This window comes from Megascapheus bottae, chromosome 7, assembly GCF_031878675.1.
Source record: "Megascapheus bottae isolate mThoBot1 chromosome 7, mThoBot2.hap1, whole genome shotgun sequence".
Classification (NCBI taxonomy): Eukaryota; Metazoa; Chordata; class Mammalia; order Rodentia; family Geomyidae; genus Megascapheus; species Megascapheus bottae.
This window is the reverse complement of record NC_143515.1, coordinates 10,801,729-10,821,078: the sequence shown is the minus strand read 5'-3', so window position 1 is coordinate 10,821,078 and position 19,350 is coordinate 10,801,729. Positions and strand designations below refer to the sequence as shown.

The following is a 19,350-nucleotide window of genomic DNA, read 5'->3' as shown; positions in this document are numbered from 1 at the left end:
ATACAGCTGAATGTTTGGTTTCCCACAAGCCTTAGTATGTAGATGGATGGACGCTAGAATAAATTTAAAATATATGTTTATTTGAAATAGGATAGGGAAGGGGGAAAAACAAGATGGGGGAAGGTAAATGGGGACAAAAACATGAGAAGAGGTATCAATGTATGTGAAGTAATGTACCTTCTATCTGGTGAATATAATGTAACCCTTCTATTAATTGCAATAAAAAGCCAGTTTAATGCCAGTTTACTCGCCTTATACAATTCATATCAAATGCAAAGTTATTAAAAGTTACTTTTTGGAACTAACAATACCTTGTAGAACCAGTTCAGTTAGGAAAATGCATCAAACTTTGAAACAGATTACAAGGCTCAAATAGTTCTATCATAGATGTGATCCATAGGAAAAATTATTACATTTCACTAACACATTCCCTAAGACAAAAGGCACTATGAAAAAAAACAAAGCCTACTGTCATTAAACTATGAATTTCATAAATAATAAGAAATTTCCTTATTAAAGAGCCTGGGGCTGACATATTCTTTCATTTTTATTGTTCTATTCTTTCAGCTTTTATTGCTCCAAAACATCTTTACCATATCTGAATTTCCAAAGATATTCCCTCTAAGTAATTATTTTCTGTAAGACCTTTAAATATATCATCTCTAGATTCCTATCTTTTCTGTTATAAAACCACAAATTAGTCTAATTATGGCTACTAGAAGGGTGTGTGTGTGTGTGTGTGTGTGTGTGTGTGTGTGTGTGTGTCCTGTTTCACTATGTAGTAATGTGTGTCCTGTTTCACTATGTAGTATCTAGGAATATTTTATTTTTATTTATACTATTTTATTAACTTTTCTGACTCCTTGTTTCTTCTTGGACACAAGTTAATGAGATTAATGCATTCGACAGTCTCTTGTTTATTGTACTGTTTCCTCTCTCTCTGTCTCCCCTGCCTCACCTTTCCCCTCCTACTCTCTTCATATTTTTTTTTCATTTGTCTCTAAAAATCATCAGTTTTCTTGTGTCAGTTTTGCTTGTAGATCCATCCACAGTTTCTCCCTCCCCACCCCCCAAGTCCTGGAGCTTGAACTTAGGGTTTGGGCACTGTTGGGATTTTTTTGTTTATGAGTTACTGAGGAACTGAACTGAGGGCTTCATGCATGCTAGATAAGCACACTACCACTAAGCCACATTCCCAGCCCACCTCCACAGATTTTTATTTATTTATTTTTGCCAGTCCCAGGCTTGAGTCAGGGTCTGAGCAATGTCCATGGGCTTTCTCAAGGCTAGAGCTCTACTACTTTAGCCACAGCACAACTTCTGGTTTTTCTATGTATGTGGTACCAAGGAATCAAACCCAGGTATTTATGCATGCTAGGCAAGCACTCTGCCACTAGACCAAACTCCTGGCCCCTATATTCACAGATTTTTAACTTGTCTTATTTTTTAAATCTAGAATATCTAGTAGGTTCTTTTATGTTTCAACTTTTCTGGTGAAAAGTTCAATCTTTTTTAAGTTTTTGTGTGGTCCTGAGGCTTGAAGTCAGGGCCTGGCCACTGTCCCTGAGTTTTTTTTACTTAAGGCTAACACTTTACCACTGAGCTACAGCTCAAGTGTACAGTTCTGGGTTTTCTGGTGGTTAACTGGAGATAGGAGTTTCATGAACTTTAGAATTATAGATGGAAGCCAGTGGTGCCTGGCTGAACAGTTTTTCAAGTATTCTATTAAGCACAAATATGTAAATTCTTAGAAATGTGAGGAGACAAGAAACATGAACAGAAATAACAAGCAGTAAAAGGGGCCTATGGATACTAGAGTTAATTTAGATACATGTTAAAATAACTATTTTCTTTGTTTTAGTGTGTGGGGTGCTGTAACAGAATATTGTAGATGGGGTGGCTTCAATAACAGAATTTATTTCTTTTAGTTCTGGAGTTAGGGAATTCAAGGTCAAGGTGCCAGAAGATATAGTGTGAGAGCTGGCTTGCTGTCTTTGCAGATAAGTATCACATTGTATACACATATGGCAGAGAGTGGAACAAAGGGAGCAAATATTCTTGTTTCTTCTTTTAAAAGCATCAGTCCCATCCTGAGACCTCTACTTTGATGATCTCCTTGTCCTTCAAAGGCCTTACTTTTTAATATAACATAGAGAGTTAAGATTTTAATGTATTTTGGGGTAGGGGTGAGGGGAGAGGTGCATACAGTCTGTATCATTGTGTTAAAGGGGACTAAAGATGTTATTGGCAAGGGTACTCGTGACTCATATCTGTGATCCTAGCTACTCAAGAGGTTGAGATTTGACAATTGTGGTTCAAAGCCATGCTGGGAAGACTAGATTGATGCTGTCTTTCTCCTGGTTCTAAGCTGGCACTTTAAAGGACTAGGATGACCTCAAGTCCCTATGAATACCCATTTGTGAAAGTATAGCCTTCCAGATTTTACATATAAGTGAGAGTTGAGTTATCAAGCATCCCTCCCCTTACAATCTGTTTGTTTGTTTGTTTGTTTTTTGGTTTTATTTGGGGGGTCATGGGTGCTGTCCTTCAGCTCTTCAGCTCAAGGCTACTGCCCTACCCTTAAGTCACAGCCCATTTCCCCTTTTGTGATTAATTAGAGATTAGAGTCTCAAGGCTTAGTAGTGCCTGGGTTGGCTTTGAACTGTGACTCTCAGATCTCAGCCACCTGAATAGCTAAGATTACAGGCATGAGCCACCTTGCCTGGCTCCCCTTACAGTCTTATGATACATGCGTTTAGTACTGTACAACTACTTTAGTACTGAGAGGCTGTTTAAAGCACTGCCCAGCCTCTAGACCCTTTAGCCTCACTCTTGGAAGTCACTATGAACCCTTGAAAGAATAACTGGGCTTCCAACCTCAGATTCTTTACTATCCTATCAACTCTTTAGAAACAAGGACAAGGTATTACTTAAATTTTGCTCCTTTAAAAAAAAAAAAAAACCCTTAACTGCAAATAAACACTGCTAGAGTTTGGGTCTAGCAAATGACTCCTGAGATGACATATTTTGATTGCTAGCCTGTGGTGCTATTGGAAGGTGGTGGAATCCAGGAGAGGGAAGTGAAATCACTATGAGCGGGTCCAGCAAATCTTTATTGGGACTCCAGCCTATCTTCTTCCTTTGTCTACTTCTCAATGTCATAAGATGAATAAATCTTTTCCTCCATTTCCCTTCCTCTCCCATGATGCAAGGGAGCTAAGTCCCCTGGACTGAAACTGTTGAAACAAGGAGTCAAAACTAACCTTTTCTCCATGTAACTTGTTTATTATAGACATGCTATCTGCCTAAGGCACAGAGGAAACTCTTATTTTTAACTTTTCTAAAAATTACTCATCTGAATTCAATGATAAACAAAATATTAGAGGTTTTCACAGAAAAAATTAAGGTATCATTGTGTTATTTTTCTAATTTGTTAAAATTTATGTTATTCTGTTGTTTTGGGAGGAGGGTGGTTGTTGCTATCTTTTTTTTTAACTTTCAGGGAAGTAATTGTGTAATATATTGTCTCTGTTCAATGTAAAGTTCATAGGGGGTGAATTCTTTTACTTTCCCAGATTCTGTATGTCCCTCCAGAATAAATTGTCAATAGTTTGTTAAAGTCAAGTCCTTAAATGGTAAGATTTTATTTTGTTCGTCTGCTTTTCATTCAGAAAAACATGTCTGATTTATGAGCCCTTGAAAGAGTAACTAGGTTTCTTATCTTCAGATCCTTTACTCTCCTATCAGCTCTCTGGAAACAAGGACAAGGAATTGCTTAGATTGTCTTCCTTTTTCTTAAACTATCCTTAAAAGAAACATTTCATTTTTGCTTATCTGTTTTTTATTCAGAAGCATGTAAAATGTTCCTCTTTCTCTGAGAACCCTGAAGTTTTACAAGGAGGAGATGGCTGGCTGTTGGTGAACATATTGGGACTTAAATCTACCTTTCACTTAGAAAAGATTCTTCTTTGATTACTTGGAACCTGCTGTCTCTCTTTCTGTCTCTTCTCCTGGGTATCCTAACTATCAAATACTATAATGCCAGGTTGTGTCACAGCTTTTCTCTCAAAATTTCTGCCTCTTGATGCCTTATTTTCAAGATGTGAGATTGTTCCTTCATTTGCCTTTGTGAGTTTACAATAGTTTTCAGTAGATTATCTTTGACTTTCTTTTTAAACTATTAATAGGACATAGTCAAATATTATAAATTTCACCCAACATGTACAATTTAGGAGTTTATGGTCATGTAACCATTATCACTATCTACACTTCCTTAACACTGTTAATGCTTCAAAAGAAAAAAATCCAGATCCATTATCAGTATTCACTGTCTCTCATCCCTAATCCCTTAGAAACCATTAATCTCTTTCCGTACAGATTTGGCTTGGCTACTTTGGAAATTTTATATAAACGGAATTGTGCAATATATTGCCTTTTGTGTCTAGCCTTTTCCATTTGGCCTGTTTTCAAGTCTCGCCCATGCTACAGCAAGTTCCAGTACTTTGCTCCCTTTTACTGATGAATAATGAGCATAACATGTACTGTTTATCCATTTATCAACTGGTAGATATTTTCATTGTTTCCAGTTTGATTATTATGAATACTGTTTATGTAAACATTAGTTTCTGTGTGGATATATGTCTTCATCTCTTATATTTCAAGAAAATTTTTAAATGATTTTTTATTGTAATTAATAGAAGGGTTACATTATATTCACCAGATAGAAGGTGCATTATTTCACCAACACTGATACCCCTTCTCATGGTTTTGTCCCATTTTCCCTCCCCCACCCCCTCTCCTCATCTTGTTTTCCCCCATCTCAAGGAAATTTTTTTATGGATATAGAATTCCTGATGACTGTCTCTTTCTTTCAGAATTTCAACATCATCTTACTGTCTTGTAAATAGAGTGTTTCTGATGAGAAATATGCCATTATTCCTATTGGAGATGTCCTGTACATAGGAAATCACTTCTCTCTTGCATGTTAAAATCTGTCTTTGGCTTCTGATCATCTTTGGACACATCTCTCTTGAGGTTATCCTTGCAGTTCAATACTTTCCATTAAATGTGGAAAGTTTCTGGCTATTATTTCTTCAAATATTTTCTCCCCCTCTCAATTTCCACTTCTAAAACTCCCATTAATCCTACATTGGTTCAACTGATGGTATCCAACAGATCTTTCAAGCTGTTCATTTCTTTTTCATTCTTTTTTTAATGTTTTTGGACTGAGTAATTTTTCTGTCCACAGTTGAACTCCACTGAATGAAATTTTCACTTCAGTTATTATACTTTTGAACTCCAGACTCTGTATTTGGTTCTTTTTATTATTTGTTTCTTCACTAATATTCATGTGACTCTTCACTGATATTGATTATTCATTATTTACTAATTTAGTTCCTTAAATATGGTTTCCTTTAGTCTTTGAGTATATTTTTTAAATAGCTGATTTAAAATCTTAGTCTAGCAAGTCTAACATCTCCTCATCTTACTATGAGTGGTTGCTTTGCTTTTCTATTCTCCTGTGTATGACATACCATATCCTCTCTTGTAGAGTTCTGGAGCTTGACCTCAGGGGCATGGGCACTGTCTTCAACTTTATTTGCTCAAAGGTAGCACGAATACTACTACTGATATATAGCTCCACTTCTGGCTATTTGGGGTGCAACTGGAGATAAGCCTTAGAGACTTTCCTGCCCTGGCTGGCTTCAGTGATCCTCAGATCTCAGTCTCCTGAGAGACTAGGATTAGTGGTGTGAGTTACCCTAGCACTTGGTGGACCTTTGATATCTTTTGATAAGGCTTTTGCTAGGAATTTCTGTGTACATATTGGGGCATATCCTCAATATTTAGTCAGGCAGTTTATAAATGCTCTTCACTGCCTGCTTGTCCTGAGCCTAAAGGTTAATTTCTGATAGCTTTTTCAGGTCTTCCCTGAGAACATAAATAGTCCTGAATATGTATACAGCCCTGAACATGGGTACAGCTGGCATCCATGAACATACCAGATTTTCAAAGCTTCTGGTGAACAAACATATCATTCTCCACTTTCCTTTTTAAGTTCTGGGGTTGTAGTTACTGTCCTTTTTGAAAGAGGAGGTTTGTTTCTTATTTGCTTCAAGTGTTAGTACTAACTTACATGGGTAGCTAAAATGTTTTTGTTAAATGCCAATGATTTATTTGTTGTTAGATGTGGTGCCAGACATTGAACCAGGGCCTCACTCATAATAAACAGATGCTCTATTACTGAGCTACACACTCAGCACTGGTCACTGTTTTTCACTAACACACTTGGGGGGGAAAAAGTTCCCAATGGGTATTTTCTGAGGCCAAGTCCTACAAGAGAGGCCATCAAGTAAAGATAGCTCTCTGAGAATGGGGCTTTATAGGTACCTCCAGTCTGTCTCTCAGTGATTTCTAGGCTTCTGGTTTCCACTGAGGTTTCAGGTGATCAAAGAATAGAAAGACAAATACCATTTTAAAGGCCAATGGTCCCTTGGCTAGCATCCAAACACCTTGTAGCCTTTCTACAATTGACATTATTTCCTGACATCATTCACTGGCAACCTAGCCTACCTAAGAGTCACTCACATTTAATTACTAACCAAAATGCTAACTGACAAGCTCTCCAACATTTTTCTTTCACCTACATATTATATATCAATGATTTTATGATGTGTACATATTTAGTTTGTTTCTAAATTTTTCAACTTTTACTGATTGTTTTTCTAGCAGAAGTCAAATATTTGCCCAAACATCATATTCCTTTTACCTATTAAAAAAAAAAAAACAACCATGAGCTGGGCTCAGTGGCTCAGGCCTATAATCCTAGCTACACAGAAGGCTGAGATCTGAGGATTGAGCCAAGACCAGGCACTAAAGACTATGAGTCTCTTATCCCCAATTAATCACTAAAAAACAAGAAGTGAGGCTGTGGCTCCAGGCCGTAGCCTTGAGCTGAAAGCTCAGGGACAGCACCCAGGCCCAGAGTTCAAGCCCCATGACTGACAAAAATTAAAAAAAAAAACTGTGGTAAAATTCATTTAACATAAAATCCATCCTGTTTATATCCTCCACATTCTAATTAACATGACTGTTTTACTGCTCCTGATTTGTTGATTTGTCAGACTTAGAAATGTCTGGTAGAAGTTTGGCCTAGTGGTAAGAGTGCTTGCCTAGCATGCACAAAGACTGGGGTTCAATTCCTTGGTACCACATACATAAAAAAAAAAAAGCCAAAATTGGTGCTGTGGCTCAAAGGTGGAGCTCTAGCCTTGAGAGAGCCAAAAAACCGTGCTAACACTCTGAGTTCAAGCTCCTGGGACTGGCAAAAAGAAAAGAACAGAACAGAAAAGAAACATTGTATTATAGGAAATTTTTTATTCAATTATACACTCCTATCTTCTCTTAATAGTTTTGTTTTTGTTGTTGTTAAATTTACATTTTATAAGATTAAACTTAAGCAAATAATATTACAAGCCACAAAAGATTTCTTTCACTTCTCTCCAGGTTAGATCCTTTTTCTTGTATACCATATTATCTTTTAATTTATTTAGTCCCACTTTGGGAGACAGACTATCCCCTATAGCTTCTAGAAAAAGTCAATTTATTTGAGATTCTGTGGAGCTAAAAAGTTGCCTTCTACACTCATTCTATTGATAGTCTGCTTGAATAGAAAATTCTAGCTTAAAAATATAATTAAAGTATTCTACTGCTGTTTCCATGTTTCCTTTTTTACTGAGAAGTTCCATACCAGTTCTATTCCTGATCCTTGAATAAAGCCTTCTTTTCTTCTGGATAATTTTAGCATCTTCATTTTATTGCCTAAGTTCTGTAATTTCATCATTTGTGCCCTGTTATATGTCTTTTAAAAATCATTATTCTGGGCTTGGAGTTTGGCCTAGTGGTCAAAGTGCTTGCCTAGCATGCATGAAGACCCGGGTTCGATTCCTTGGTACCACATACGTAGAAAAAAGCCGGAAGTGGTGCTGAGGCTCAAGTGGTAGAGCTCTAGTCTTGAGAAAGTCCAAGGACAGTGCTCAAGCCCAGGACTGCCCCCCCCCAAAAAAAATCATTATTCTAGGTTTTGGAAGGTACCATTAGCCTAGATTTATGTTCTTTAGTTCTGTATAATTCCTTGTATAATTTTTTAGTAATTTCATCTCTTATAGTCCTTTTTATTTTTCTCTTTTAATGTTGGACCTTCTGGATTAACTTTTTGTTTTCCACTCCCATTCATCTTCCAGTTTCTGTTTTGATTTTGCATTTTTTCTTTTTTCTTTTTTTTTTTTTTTTTGTCAGTCGTAGGGCTTGAACTCAGGGTGAGGGCACTAAACTCTACTACTCAAGGCTAGTGCTCCACTATTTTGAGCCTCAGTGCCACTTCCAGTTTTCTGGTGGTTAATTGAAGATAAAAATCTCATGGTTACGTCCTCCCTCTGTTTTTCTCCCCCTTCCAACTTTTTATGAGTAATAATGTTCGACAAGAAATCTACTCATTACCTTATAGATGTAATTGTAACCCCTCTGTACATCACCTTGACAATAAGAGTAAATTAAAAAGAAAAAAAGAGTCTCATGCACTTTCCTGCCCAAGCTGGCTTTGAATGCAATCCTCATATCTCAGCCTCCTGAGTAGCTAGGGTTATAGGTGTGAACTTTTAGCGCCTGGATAAATTTTTACTTTATGAAAGAATTCTTTAAACATCTGCCAAATTTTATTAAATTTCCAAGTTTCATCTGTAAGATATGAAATATTAAATTAGATTGCCTTTGTTCAAGTGCTTTTTTTTCCTTATAGAATTATATTCTTGGGCACACATGGATAGATTTTCATTTCGTGAGGATATAAATTATAATTTCTTTGATATTTTCTTCTACAATGCCTCTGTTCCTTCTTTCTAGTTTTTTCTTTTTTTATTTCATGATATAAGCCTCTCATACACAGTTATGGGTCTTTTGACTAGTCATGCATTTAGGTTAAGATCAACTTTAAGATACATCATAAAGTATTCCCGTTTTAAGAGTGCAAGTCAGTGAATATGGTATTTACATCACTTCCACAGTAAAGATACAGAATATTTTTGCCACCCCAAAAAGTTTCCTTGCTGATTTCTAGTCAATTTTCACCCCAATCAGAACAATCAATATAAATCAATATAGATCAACCTTCCTGAGTTTCATGCAAATAGAAATCATACAATACATAGCTTTCTTTGCATTGCTTCTTTCTTCCCTTGTGTTTTGTTTATCAGTTATGTGTATCAGTCATTCATTTCTTTTCCTTCTGAATGGAATTCCTCTCATCACTAACTATTCCACTTCATTAAAGCTTCTTGGACATTCAAGTTGTTTCTAGCACAAATGATTATAAACAAAGCTGTAATGAGCATCTGTGTAGCAATCTTTGTGTGGGCAATATTCCACATTTTTAAGAATGATGCATTAGAAGACTCTGTGATACTGAGTACTTAGAATAGGTTGAGTGGGCTCCACCATAGTAAGTAGAAATCTATGTCTATTTCAGTTTGGGATCCAAAAAGTCAGCATCTCTTTGTTTCTTTGTAGGGGAATGGGTGGTTTGCTTTTTCCACATAAAGAGTCTTTTGAAAACAAAATGAAAATGCATAGTGAGAGATGTAGAGTTGTTTGTCATTTTGCAAGCTTCTATGTCTAAAGAGAAGAGAGTTTGATTTCTCTACGTGCTTCTACAGTTAACCTGCTGCAATGTCACCCCTCAAAAAACGTGTGAAAGCTCACTGTATATTCATTTAAGAATACAGATGAAAAAAGAGCTGTTTGACTCTCTAGAGGCATATGTCTGGCAGAATGAGGGGGAGAGCAAGGTTGAGGGATACAAGCTTGTAAGTCTAATAAGACTTAAACTTGTCCAGCCCCTTATCTCCAGAGAAGGGCTAGGGTTGGCTCTTAGGAATACAGTCCTCTGCAGTCAGCTCACTGTCTAGAAACAAATTATCTAAGTCTTTCTTGGGGAAGGAAACTTGACTGCTTTGATCTTTGGAGCAAGCAGTAGTGCCCCCTACATAGCAGATGAGAAAAGTCCTTACACAAGATTCATTGGCAGCTTGAAGCTACCCTACTGATTTGGCAGAGCTGAACCAGAGTCTGTTATCAACTCCTCAGAGGTAGCTCTTTTATGACCCTCTACCTCGTGAACATCTGCCAGGCTATCAACCAATGCTGATCACTAACAAGGGTTGGAGGTAAGAGAGGAAGAACAGGGGACAATGTGGACTTTGGAGGTCTCCAGCCTCTTATGTAGATCTCAGTACTGCTATGCTTTCCCTGACCTTGAACGCTGAATGGGAAAATCCTCTCCTTTGATCCTCCCTGAAAGGGACAGCACACAGACATCATCATTTTCTTCTACAGAGGGGAATCTATGGACTCGAGAGCTAAATTGGGGGTAGTGGGGAGCTTAAATTCTGGCCTTGTGCTTTCACTTTGCTTTTACACTTATGACAAGTTCTCTACCACTTTAACCACAATTCCAGCCCAGCTATTTTTTGATGGTTGATTAAGGAGTTTCTTGAGCTTTTCTGCCTGGCTGGCTTTGAACCTTGATTGTCAAGATATCAAGCCTCCTATGTAGCTACAATGATAGGCATGAGCCACTGGTACCTGGCTTAGAAAGCTAGATTCTTAACCATCCAGAGAGCACAAAGCAGAGCAAGAAGCCCATTTTTCTCAATCCTTCAAGAATCCAGCAGTCTCTCTATAAGCTCTGCGTGAGCTCACTGGCCACTTAGAGCTGTAAGGAGGGTAGGCCCTGCTGAAGAGACAAGAGCTCTGTGGGCTTTATGTCCTCCAAGGTTCTTTCCTGCCCACAGGAAGTGTACTACCTCATATTCTCAGATATTGCAGTAGGGGGCCAGGAGTTTGGCCTAGTGGTAGTGTTTGCCTAGCATGCACGAAGACCCAGGTTCAATTCCTTGCTACCACACACAGAAAAGCTGGAAGTGGTGCTGTGGCTCAAGTGTCAGAGTACCAGCCTTGAGGAAAAAGCCCAAGGTCAGTGCTCAGGCCCTGAGTTCAAGCCCCGGGACTAGGGGAGGGGAGGGAGACAAGTTTAGCCAGGCACAGTGGCTCTACTCAGGAGGCTGAGATCTGAAGATCATGGTTCAAAGCCATCCTGGGCACAAAAGGACTTGAGACTTTTATCTCCAATTTACCTCTAGAAAATGGGAAATGAAGCTTGGCTCAGGGGTAGGGCAGTAGCCTTGAGCTGAAGAGCTCAGGGACAGCGCCCAGGCAGAGTTCAAGCCCCATGACCCACAAAAAAAAAAAAAAAAAAAAAGAAAAAATATTGCAGCTGCAGCAGCAGCAAGTTCCCAGAGGCAAACTTATCCCAGTGAGTTTATGTTTTTACTCTTAAACAATGTATTTTTTAAACAAAAGCAAAAGTAAGATACCTACCTAAGCTGAATTCTAAAATGGGCTCATCTGGATCTTGTATATTTCCTGAGGAAAACAGAAAAAAGACAGAATATCACCCTCGATAAACTTTTCCCAGCTTTAATTTTAATATCCCCTCCCAAAAAACAACTCTACTTTCTTCCTCTTCCTCTCCCATTCCAAATTACTATCGGTTTCCATATACTTTTAATCTGTTAATTTTTAGACAGGTTCTCCCTATGTAAGCCACACTCATCTAGAACTCACTATGTAGTTAAGACTGGCCTTGAGTTCAAATCCTCTTCCCTTAGTCTCCCAATTGCTGGGATAACAATCATGCACAATCATATTCAGCTTGATTTCCACATTTTTTTCAACACATTGCTTCAGAGATTCCAAAGATACTTCAGATCCAAAGACCAAACCTATTCCTCCTACAGTGTGGAGGGCTTTTCTCATGGCTAAGTGCTTGTCACACAAGCACTGTGAACATTCCTATTGATTGGCAGGTAGCCCAGAAGTGCTTACCTAAACTAAGTAACTGGTGGCAGTCAGATTCCAACACACTGGTTCCCAGAAGGATGGCAGCTTTCCTCTCCTAATTTACTAATTCAACTAACAGAATGCCATAGGGCATGCTCCTTCTACCTGTCCACTGCATAATCCAGGAGACAGAACAGAGCCTCCCAGAACTGCTACAGTATAGAACTTGCATGCTGAAAGTGTGTACCAGAGCCCTGGTACAGGTCCTGTGAGGATTACCTGCCAGAGAGAGGCCCAGCATGTCAGCTGCCACGTCAATAGTGGATGCCCGCTGCATTGCACGGGCCCTGGCGCCATGGCGAGGGCTGTGCTCTCTTGCTGTCATGTTGTCATTGGTGATGATGTGTTTCTTGCTTCTGGGTCAAACCACACCTGATTCCCTGGCAAGTGCTGTTAGCAAACCCAAGTTTCCTAAGGTAGCAGTAACCCTAAGAAACAGAATCAAGTACTGGTAAGAAGCCAAGGATGATGACTGTGAACACTGTGTTCCCATAAAGAAAAAAAAAAATGTGACCTAATATGGGCAAGACGCTCATGTTCTTCTGTTAAGAAACTAGAGTGGACTGTCTGCCACTCTCCACCCCTTCTAGTCACTTTTTCTTCCTCACTCCCCAACATAGTATACCCATAGGAATCTCATAAAGCAATCATGCCTGCCTCCACGAAGATACATCACACTAATGATGGCCTAAATGTAATCATAAAATATGTTTTTTTCTTGAGATTTTCTTGCTTTATTATGCTCGCTTGGCTAATCTTAAAAACAATCTTTACAACCTTACATGAATTCACCACAACCTCTGACAGAAGTACAAGATATAAATGAAGACATCTGCTGCCCGCAAGCACCCAGCGTGGCAGAACACTGCAGAGATGCTATTAACCTGTTTATTCTTCCCTGAGCTACACAAACTTCCTATATAAAGGAGGCTTAGGGTATATCTTTCCTGTAAAAAGTCAACTGACATGCCCTCTCAGGAGGGGAGGGCACGGTGGGCAAAATAGCATTGAAGTCTGAATTATACTGAGGTTGTCTTAGGGCAGCACAGAGTCTTGTCTCAGAAGTAGGTTAAGCACTGAGAGAGGAGTTTCAGGGTTGCCCAATCCTGTGTGTTCCTGCTGGCTCTGGAAGGAAGCACTCTTTACAGGTTCGGATCATTAGAGAGGGCCGTTGGCCTGGTTAAAAACACTGTCTCAAAGGTCTCTATATATCCAGATTTACCCCATATTCTCCAGGAAAGTCCGTGCCTCTGTGCTTGAAGAACCTGGGCTATGGCTCTTGACTCAGATGATCAAGTAACTTACTGGACATTCTTGTTCCAGGACCACGTGGCATTTCTTCATAGTGGCATGTCCAAATTTATCACCTACAAACAGAAAAGCATCAACTTAATAAGCTGACCAGATATGCAAATCTCAAAAAACACAATGACTAAAAAAGTGTGGAGCCAAGAACTATTATTCTATTTTATGTTCACTGGAACTCTATACCTCTAAACATGCATCCAACTTTTGGCTCAAACCCAAAAGGAGGAGAAAGTACACAGTCTACACAGTCATCTTCCCCAGTTCAGTGAACTGTTTAGAGAGCACGTGTCTGCTCTAAAGAAACATGTTAACAGCTGAGGAAAGTTCAGGGAAAACCAGGTGAAGCAGAGTCCTAGCTTTTCTGATCAGAAAATACAGATCCTGAGAGCAGCAAACGGGCTCAGGGAAACTGCTTTCTGCAAAGACAAACGTGTAACAACAGGAAGTTCTCTACAGACTCTGCCAGCCCCTCCCCCCCCCACATACTCACACTGCCACTCTGCCTGGGAGACCAGGTACATACCTTCAGAAAAGAATGCCCAGGCCACTCCCACTATACAAAGGTAAAACTGGGTAAGCACCTGAAGTACTAAAATCTGCATTTTAGATAGGCAGAGGTGGCTCATACCTCTAACCTTAGCTACTTAGGAGGCTGAAATCTGAGGATCGCTGCTAAAGCTATCCAGGCAGGAAAATTTTTGAGGCTCTTATCTCCAATTCACTGCTCAGAAAATGTCCGAAGTAGAGCTGTGGCTCAAGTGGTAGAGAGCTAGCCTTGAGAAGAAACAAAACGAAACAACAACAAATAGCTTAGAACAGTTTCCAAGTCCAGTTCAAAGCCCAGGGCTGGCACCCAAAAAAAGTGCATTTTAAGGTAACAAAAATCTCACTGGTAATTCGAGTGTAAAATGGTAGGAATTCAGGACAGGAATACACATGTTAATATTTTTTAAAGAGGTCAAACTCTATAATAAAGCAATTCTAAATATATATATCTTCACCTAAATTAGTCCTCCAAAGAATGCTGGTCTGTTCTTCTAATAAAAATACACACGGCTGGAAGGCAGAAGAAACCTATAGAGAATTCTCCTGTATTTATAATAATATTTCAGAGGTGTGACCACCGTGGATACCTGAAGTCTACTCTATCTGCAGATATGTCTACCTGCTGCCCTGGGCTACAACTCAGGTTGCACTTGCTAATAGAAACACATCCTTAACTTCGCTGTAAAACACAGAGGCTATTTATTTAGTGCAATGATGGTCATAACAATAAGATCCTAGAGACAATCCAAATGTTTATCAATAGTAAACGGATGGGACACCACAAATGAACTTTAGAAACAATGTCATGGGAGAAGCCAGAGGAACAAGATTCCACTGTTGGCGAGCCTGCCTGTGGGAAGCGCAGGCAAAGACCAAATAAGCCTGAGGTATGAGAAGTAAGGAGAGTGGTATTGTGCAGGACTGGGTGCTGCCGGAGTACATCAGAAGAGTCCTGGCTCCAGAAATGTACTGGAACTGCCTGAAAATGTATTGAGCTGTCCACCAGTGGTTTTTGTAGCTCAACAGACAGTACATTTAGTTTGCTGAACTTTGATTTTGCCTTTCCAAGGAACTGAGATCTCCCTTAAACCTACCATATTTCAGTTAACACAGTTGAATACACTTGCATACAAGAAAGTGGGTATTCAAAAAGGGATAGAGGAATGAACAGAAGATGAGAAAAATACAGACAAGAATCCAAAGTTTAAGCCAGGCGCCGGTGGCTCATATGTGCAATCCTAGCTAATCAGGAGGCCAGCTTCTTCCTCTTGGCCTCCCTCCTAGCAGGTTCTTATCATTCTATACCACTTGTCTTGCTGCCCTGCTCAGCCCTATAGTGTAGGTACCAGTGAGCCCTTTAACTTGGAACAACAAAGACTTACCATCTAAGGAAAATGACACATCCAAACCCTGAGATCCTGCTCTGGAAGAAGAAGGGACTCCCAACCAACCCATCTTGCTCCTCTTCTCCTCCCCTGGTAGGCTCTTGCCTAATCTACCTAACCTAGCTCTTCCTTCAGAAGTGCAGTGTGTATGATAGACATTGTGATATCATTAGAGATAGAAACGTTTAAAGGGGAGCATCTACAGACCGATTTTGCACTGGTTCATAAGTCACAGAAATTTTTAGGTCAAAAACACCTTAGCAATCACTACACAGTTATTTGGGACATTTAATTATCATTTGCAAATTAAGTTATTGAGTCCTAGAATGAGAAGCTAATTTTCACAGCTGAGCTTGATTTCCCTTTTTAGTACCATTAATTTAAGGTAATTCACCAAGGAATTCCTATATTCCCCAAGTCCCCATTTTTACTCAGTTCTGTTTGAAGATAGGAGTTCGTTAGGAAGAAGAAAAACTACACCTATATGAAGGACAGAAAAGGTGTGGGAATAGTTCAGAAGGCTGGAGAAAAGAGAGTAGCAACATTTCATAAAAACTCACTGCTCCTTTCCCTACTCCTTTCCTGTCAGAGGGACAGCACCAATCCCCTTCCATTGTGGCCCAGCCATGGTGGTAGAGGAAAGCCTTGAGAACAGAGAGGTATTTGTATAGAGAATGAGGTTCGCCAGGGGTAGAGAAGCATCTTCTAAGCTAGTCTTGGGAAATATCTGACTGCCTTCTTCCTCCATGGAATCTCAGGCCAGGAAGGAGTTCAGAAGTTCAGCGATCTTTTATGAGCTTTTGAGCTAGAGCCTGGAAGATTAACCATGAGCACTCTTTGGTCCATCTTACAAATTGCCATTCTTCATTTTGATCCATTTTATGCGTTAACATTCTTCTGAAAATAACTGCACAGATGAGGGTATGGAAGTGCAGCCAGTTTTGTCAAAGTCATAAAGAAGTGAAAGATGAACTGCCCAAATCAACCCAAAGCAAAAACCCCAAATAGGAAACCAATCCTATTGCCCGCCCACTCCCTCAGATGTATTGTTGGCTCTGTGTCTACACACAGACTAAGAACTGCCTCTACTCTCCACACACAAAGGCCAGTGGGAGAGAAAGTATCACAAAAGTCCTGAGTGAGTCAGTATGCATAGCAATCTTCGAAGGATAGCTTACTTTAAAAGGGAGAAAGTGGGGCTGGGAATATGGCCTAGTGGTAGAGTGCTTTGCCTAGCAAGCACGAAGCCCTAGGCTTAATTTGTCAGTACCACCTACACAGAAAAAGGCAGAAGTGATGCTGTGGATCAAGTGGTAGATCACTAGCCTTGAGAAGTTCTAAGAACAGTGCCCAAGTCCCGAGGTTAAGTGCCAGAACTGGCCAAAGGGGAAGGCGGGGGGGAGGAATTTTCCCTACAAACTCCAAATCCAGGGTAGCTAAAAATCATAGATCCAATGAAGTGTCTGTCATAACACTCACTAGTCCCCAAATGAGTAATAACTGAAGAAAGACAAGTGCCCCCTTTCTGCATGAAGCCTTTCTTGTGGCTTTCCTTACAAGGGTTCCCCTAACAGACAAGCTGTCTATACTTCGTGATAGTTCTCATCTTTATGTGACTATGTAAGGATCATCTAGGTACTTGTGTCTCAAAAGCGCTAGAAGTAAACTCTTTACTCCTATATCCTGACAGATATCCAGTTCAAGCCACACAGACTACATGTCCAACATGTACCTACTGAGTAAACAAATCACCACTACCTGGACTTAATGTCTGACTTATGCCCTATCCTCTTCCCACATACAATACACCAAGAATCACAACAAATCAGAGAAAGGCTGGATAAGTGGGACTGCATTAAACTGCAGAGCTTCTGTATGGCAAAGGACATAGCTAGTAAATTAATTAGGAAGCCTACAGAATGGGAGAAGATCTTCACTAACCATACGACAGACAAAGGCCTCATATCTAAAATATATCAACAGCTCAAAAATTTGAATCACTCTAAAACTAATCTCCAAAGTAACAACCATCCCATTAAAAAATGGGCCAAAGACTTAAAGAGAGTCTTCTCTGAAGAAGAAATAAGAATGCCCTATAGACACATGAAGAAATGCTCAACATCTCTGGTCATAAAAGAAATGTAAATCAAAACAACTCTAAGAATCCACCTCACTCCAGTTAGAATGGCCAGGATCAAAAAAACTAATAACAACAGATGTTGGAGGGGATGTGGCCAGGAGGGATCACTACTGCACTGCTGGTGGGAGTGCAAACTTGTTCAACCACTATGGAAAGCAGTATGGCAGTTCCTCAAAAGACTAAACATAGAGCTCCCCTATGACCCAGCAATTCCACTACTTGGCATTTACCCAATCGTCCAGAAACAAGGGCATACTAAATCCACTACACAACGATGTTCATTGCAGCACTATTTACCATAGCAAAGATATGGAACCAACCCAGATGTCCCTCAGTTGATGAGTGGATCAACAAGATGTGGTATTTATACACAATGGAATTCTATGCAGCTGTCAGAAAGAACATCTCCCCATTTGTAAGGAAATGGAAAGACTTAGAAAAAATCATATTAAGTGAAGTAAGCCAGACTCAAGGGAACATAGGCTCAATGGTTTCCCTCATTTGCCATGATCAGTAGAAACCTTGGACTCTTCTAGCAGAGATTGGCAATAGAGCAAAACCTAGATACATGAAGCCATACGGTATGATGCTAAATGAAAGGACCTCTAGGATATAGAAACAAAAGCCACATAATAAGTGATTGTTGTCCTTAATGTACTATGCTATTTCTCATCTCTTTTGCTATCCCTTGGTTATCTCATATTGCTACAGTATTTCACTTAGTTATCTGAAATATTGGATATATGCGTATTTGGTTATTTGAAATTGGATAGGAAAGGGGGGAAAACAAGATGAGGGGTGGGGGTGAAGGAGAGGGAAATGGGGACCAAGACATGAGAAAAGGGTATCAATGTATGTGAAGTAATGCACCTTCCATCTGGCAAATGTAATGTAACCCTTCTATTAATTACAATAAAAAATATATGGAAAAAAATGCTGCCTCCCACAAAGGTTCAGGTAATAGCTGGGCAACAAAGACCGGATGCTCCAGGACCAAGGGTTTGGATGGAAGGGTAGAGAAAAGCCTTCATCATGTCCTTTACTCTAGTCCCTACCCCACCCACTAGAGGATCACCTGCTCTTTTGCAACCTGGATCTTGGATGAATCTTTGAATCCAAGGTTCATGAGTCCAACTACTTGCTCAGTTAATGCAACGTCAGAGCCCCCTTCCTCCTTGCATGTGACTGCTAGAGATGCCCAGTTCTTAGAGCCTTTGTTTAATCATCTCTGTACGGAGAAAAGTGTCTATCTCACAAGGACACAGTAAGGAGCAGCTCCTGAAGCAGCTGCTGTTGAGCTTAGTGCTCAACTGGGTCTTCGCCCTGGCCTTTTCCATCTTTCCGGAGGCACTGAACTGTGAGCCAAGAAGGCTTTTTCCTATAGCCACAGTTTTATTCAATTTCCTGGCCTTCTCGAACTCTTCCAACCAGAGTCTTCACCATGGTCCATAGATAGCACTTGTTTGGGCTGCCATTTATAATGTCTTCTAAATCAAAAGCTAAATCTAATGGGTATTATTGGGAAGAAATATGTACATGGAAGGCTATTCAGGAGACACTATTTGGTGGGAGGAATAAGCACTGGTACCACATCTGAGGAAGCATGTCAAATCTTTTATCAAGTACAACCCTGTGAATCAGTTTGCTCAATTGTAAAATAAGGGTCTAAGTGCTAACAGGAAGAATTCATGGCCCTCTAAAAAGGGGACTATCAGTGCTTGCCTAGCATACATGAGGACCCAGTGGTAGAGCTCTAGTTTTGAGAAAACCCAAAGATAGTGTTCAGGTCCCGAGTTCAAGCCCTAGAACTGACACACACACAAAAAAAAAATAGGGGGCCGGGAGTTTGGCCTAGTGGTAGAGCGCTTGCCTAGCATGCACAAAGACCCGGGTTTGATTCCTTGGTACCACATACATAGAAAAAAGCCAGAAATGGTGCTGAGGCTCAAGTGGTAGAGCTCTAACCTTGAGAAAGTCCAAGGACAGTGCTCAGGCCCTGAGCTCAAGCCCACGACT

At 39.9% G+C, this 19,350-nt stretch overlaps 1 protein-coding gene across 12 annotated transcripts in view; it reads right to left on the bottom strand.

The window, feature by feature from the left end:
- Inpp4a (inositol polyphosphate-4-phosphatase type I A) overlaps positions 1-19,350 on the bottom strand; it is a 124,168-nt gene that overhangs the window by 50,328 nt on the left and 54,490 nt on the right. For 11 of the 12 annotated variants that reach the window (XM_090336466.1, XM_090336473.1, XM_090336475.1 and 8 more), the window contains exons 2-4: positions 13,261-13,322; positions 12,175-12,383; positions 11,434-11,478 (exon numbers count right to left, since the gene is read on the bottom strand). In XM_090336466.1, coding sequence (XP_090192592.1) covers positions 11,434-11,478; positions 12,175-12,280 — 151 coding nt within the window. In that variant the 5' untranslated portion in view covers positions 12,281-12,383; positions 13,261-13,322. Of the gene's footprint in view, positions 1-11,433; positions 11,479-12,174; positions 12,384-13,177; positions 13,323-19,350 lie in introns of all 12 variants that reach the window. The other variant, XM_090336467.1, reaches the window with a different exon arrangement.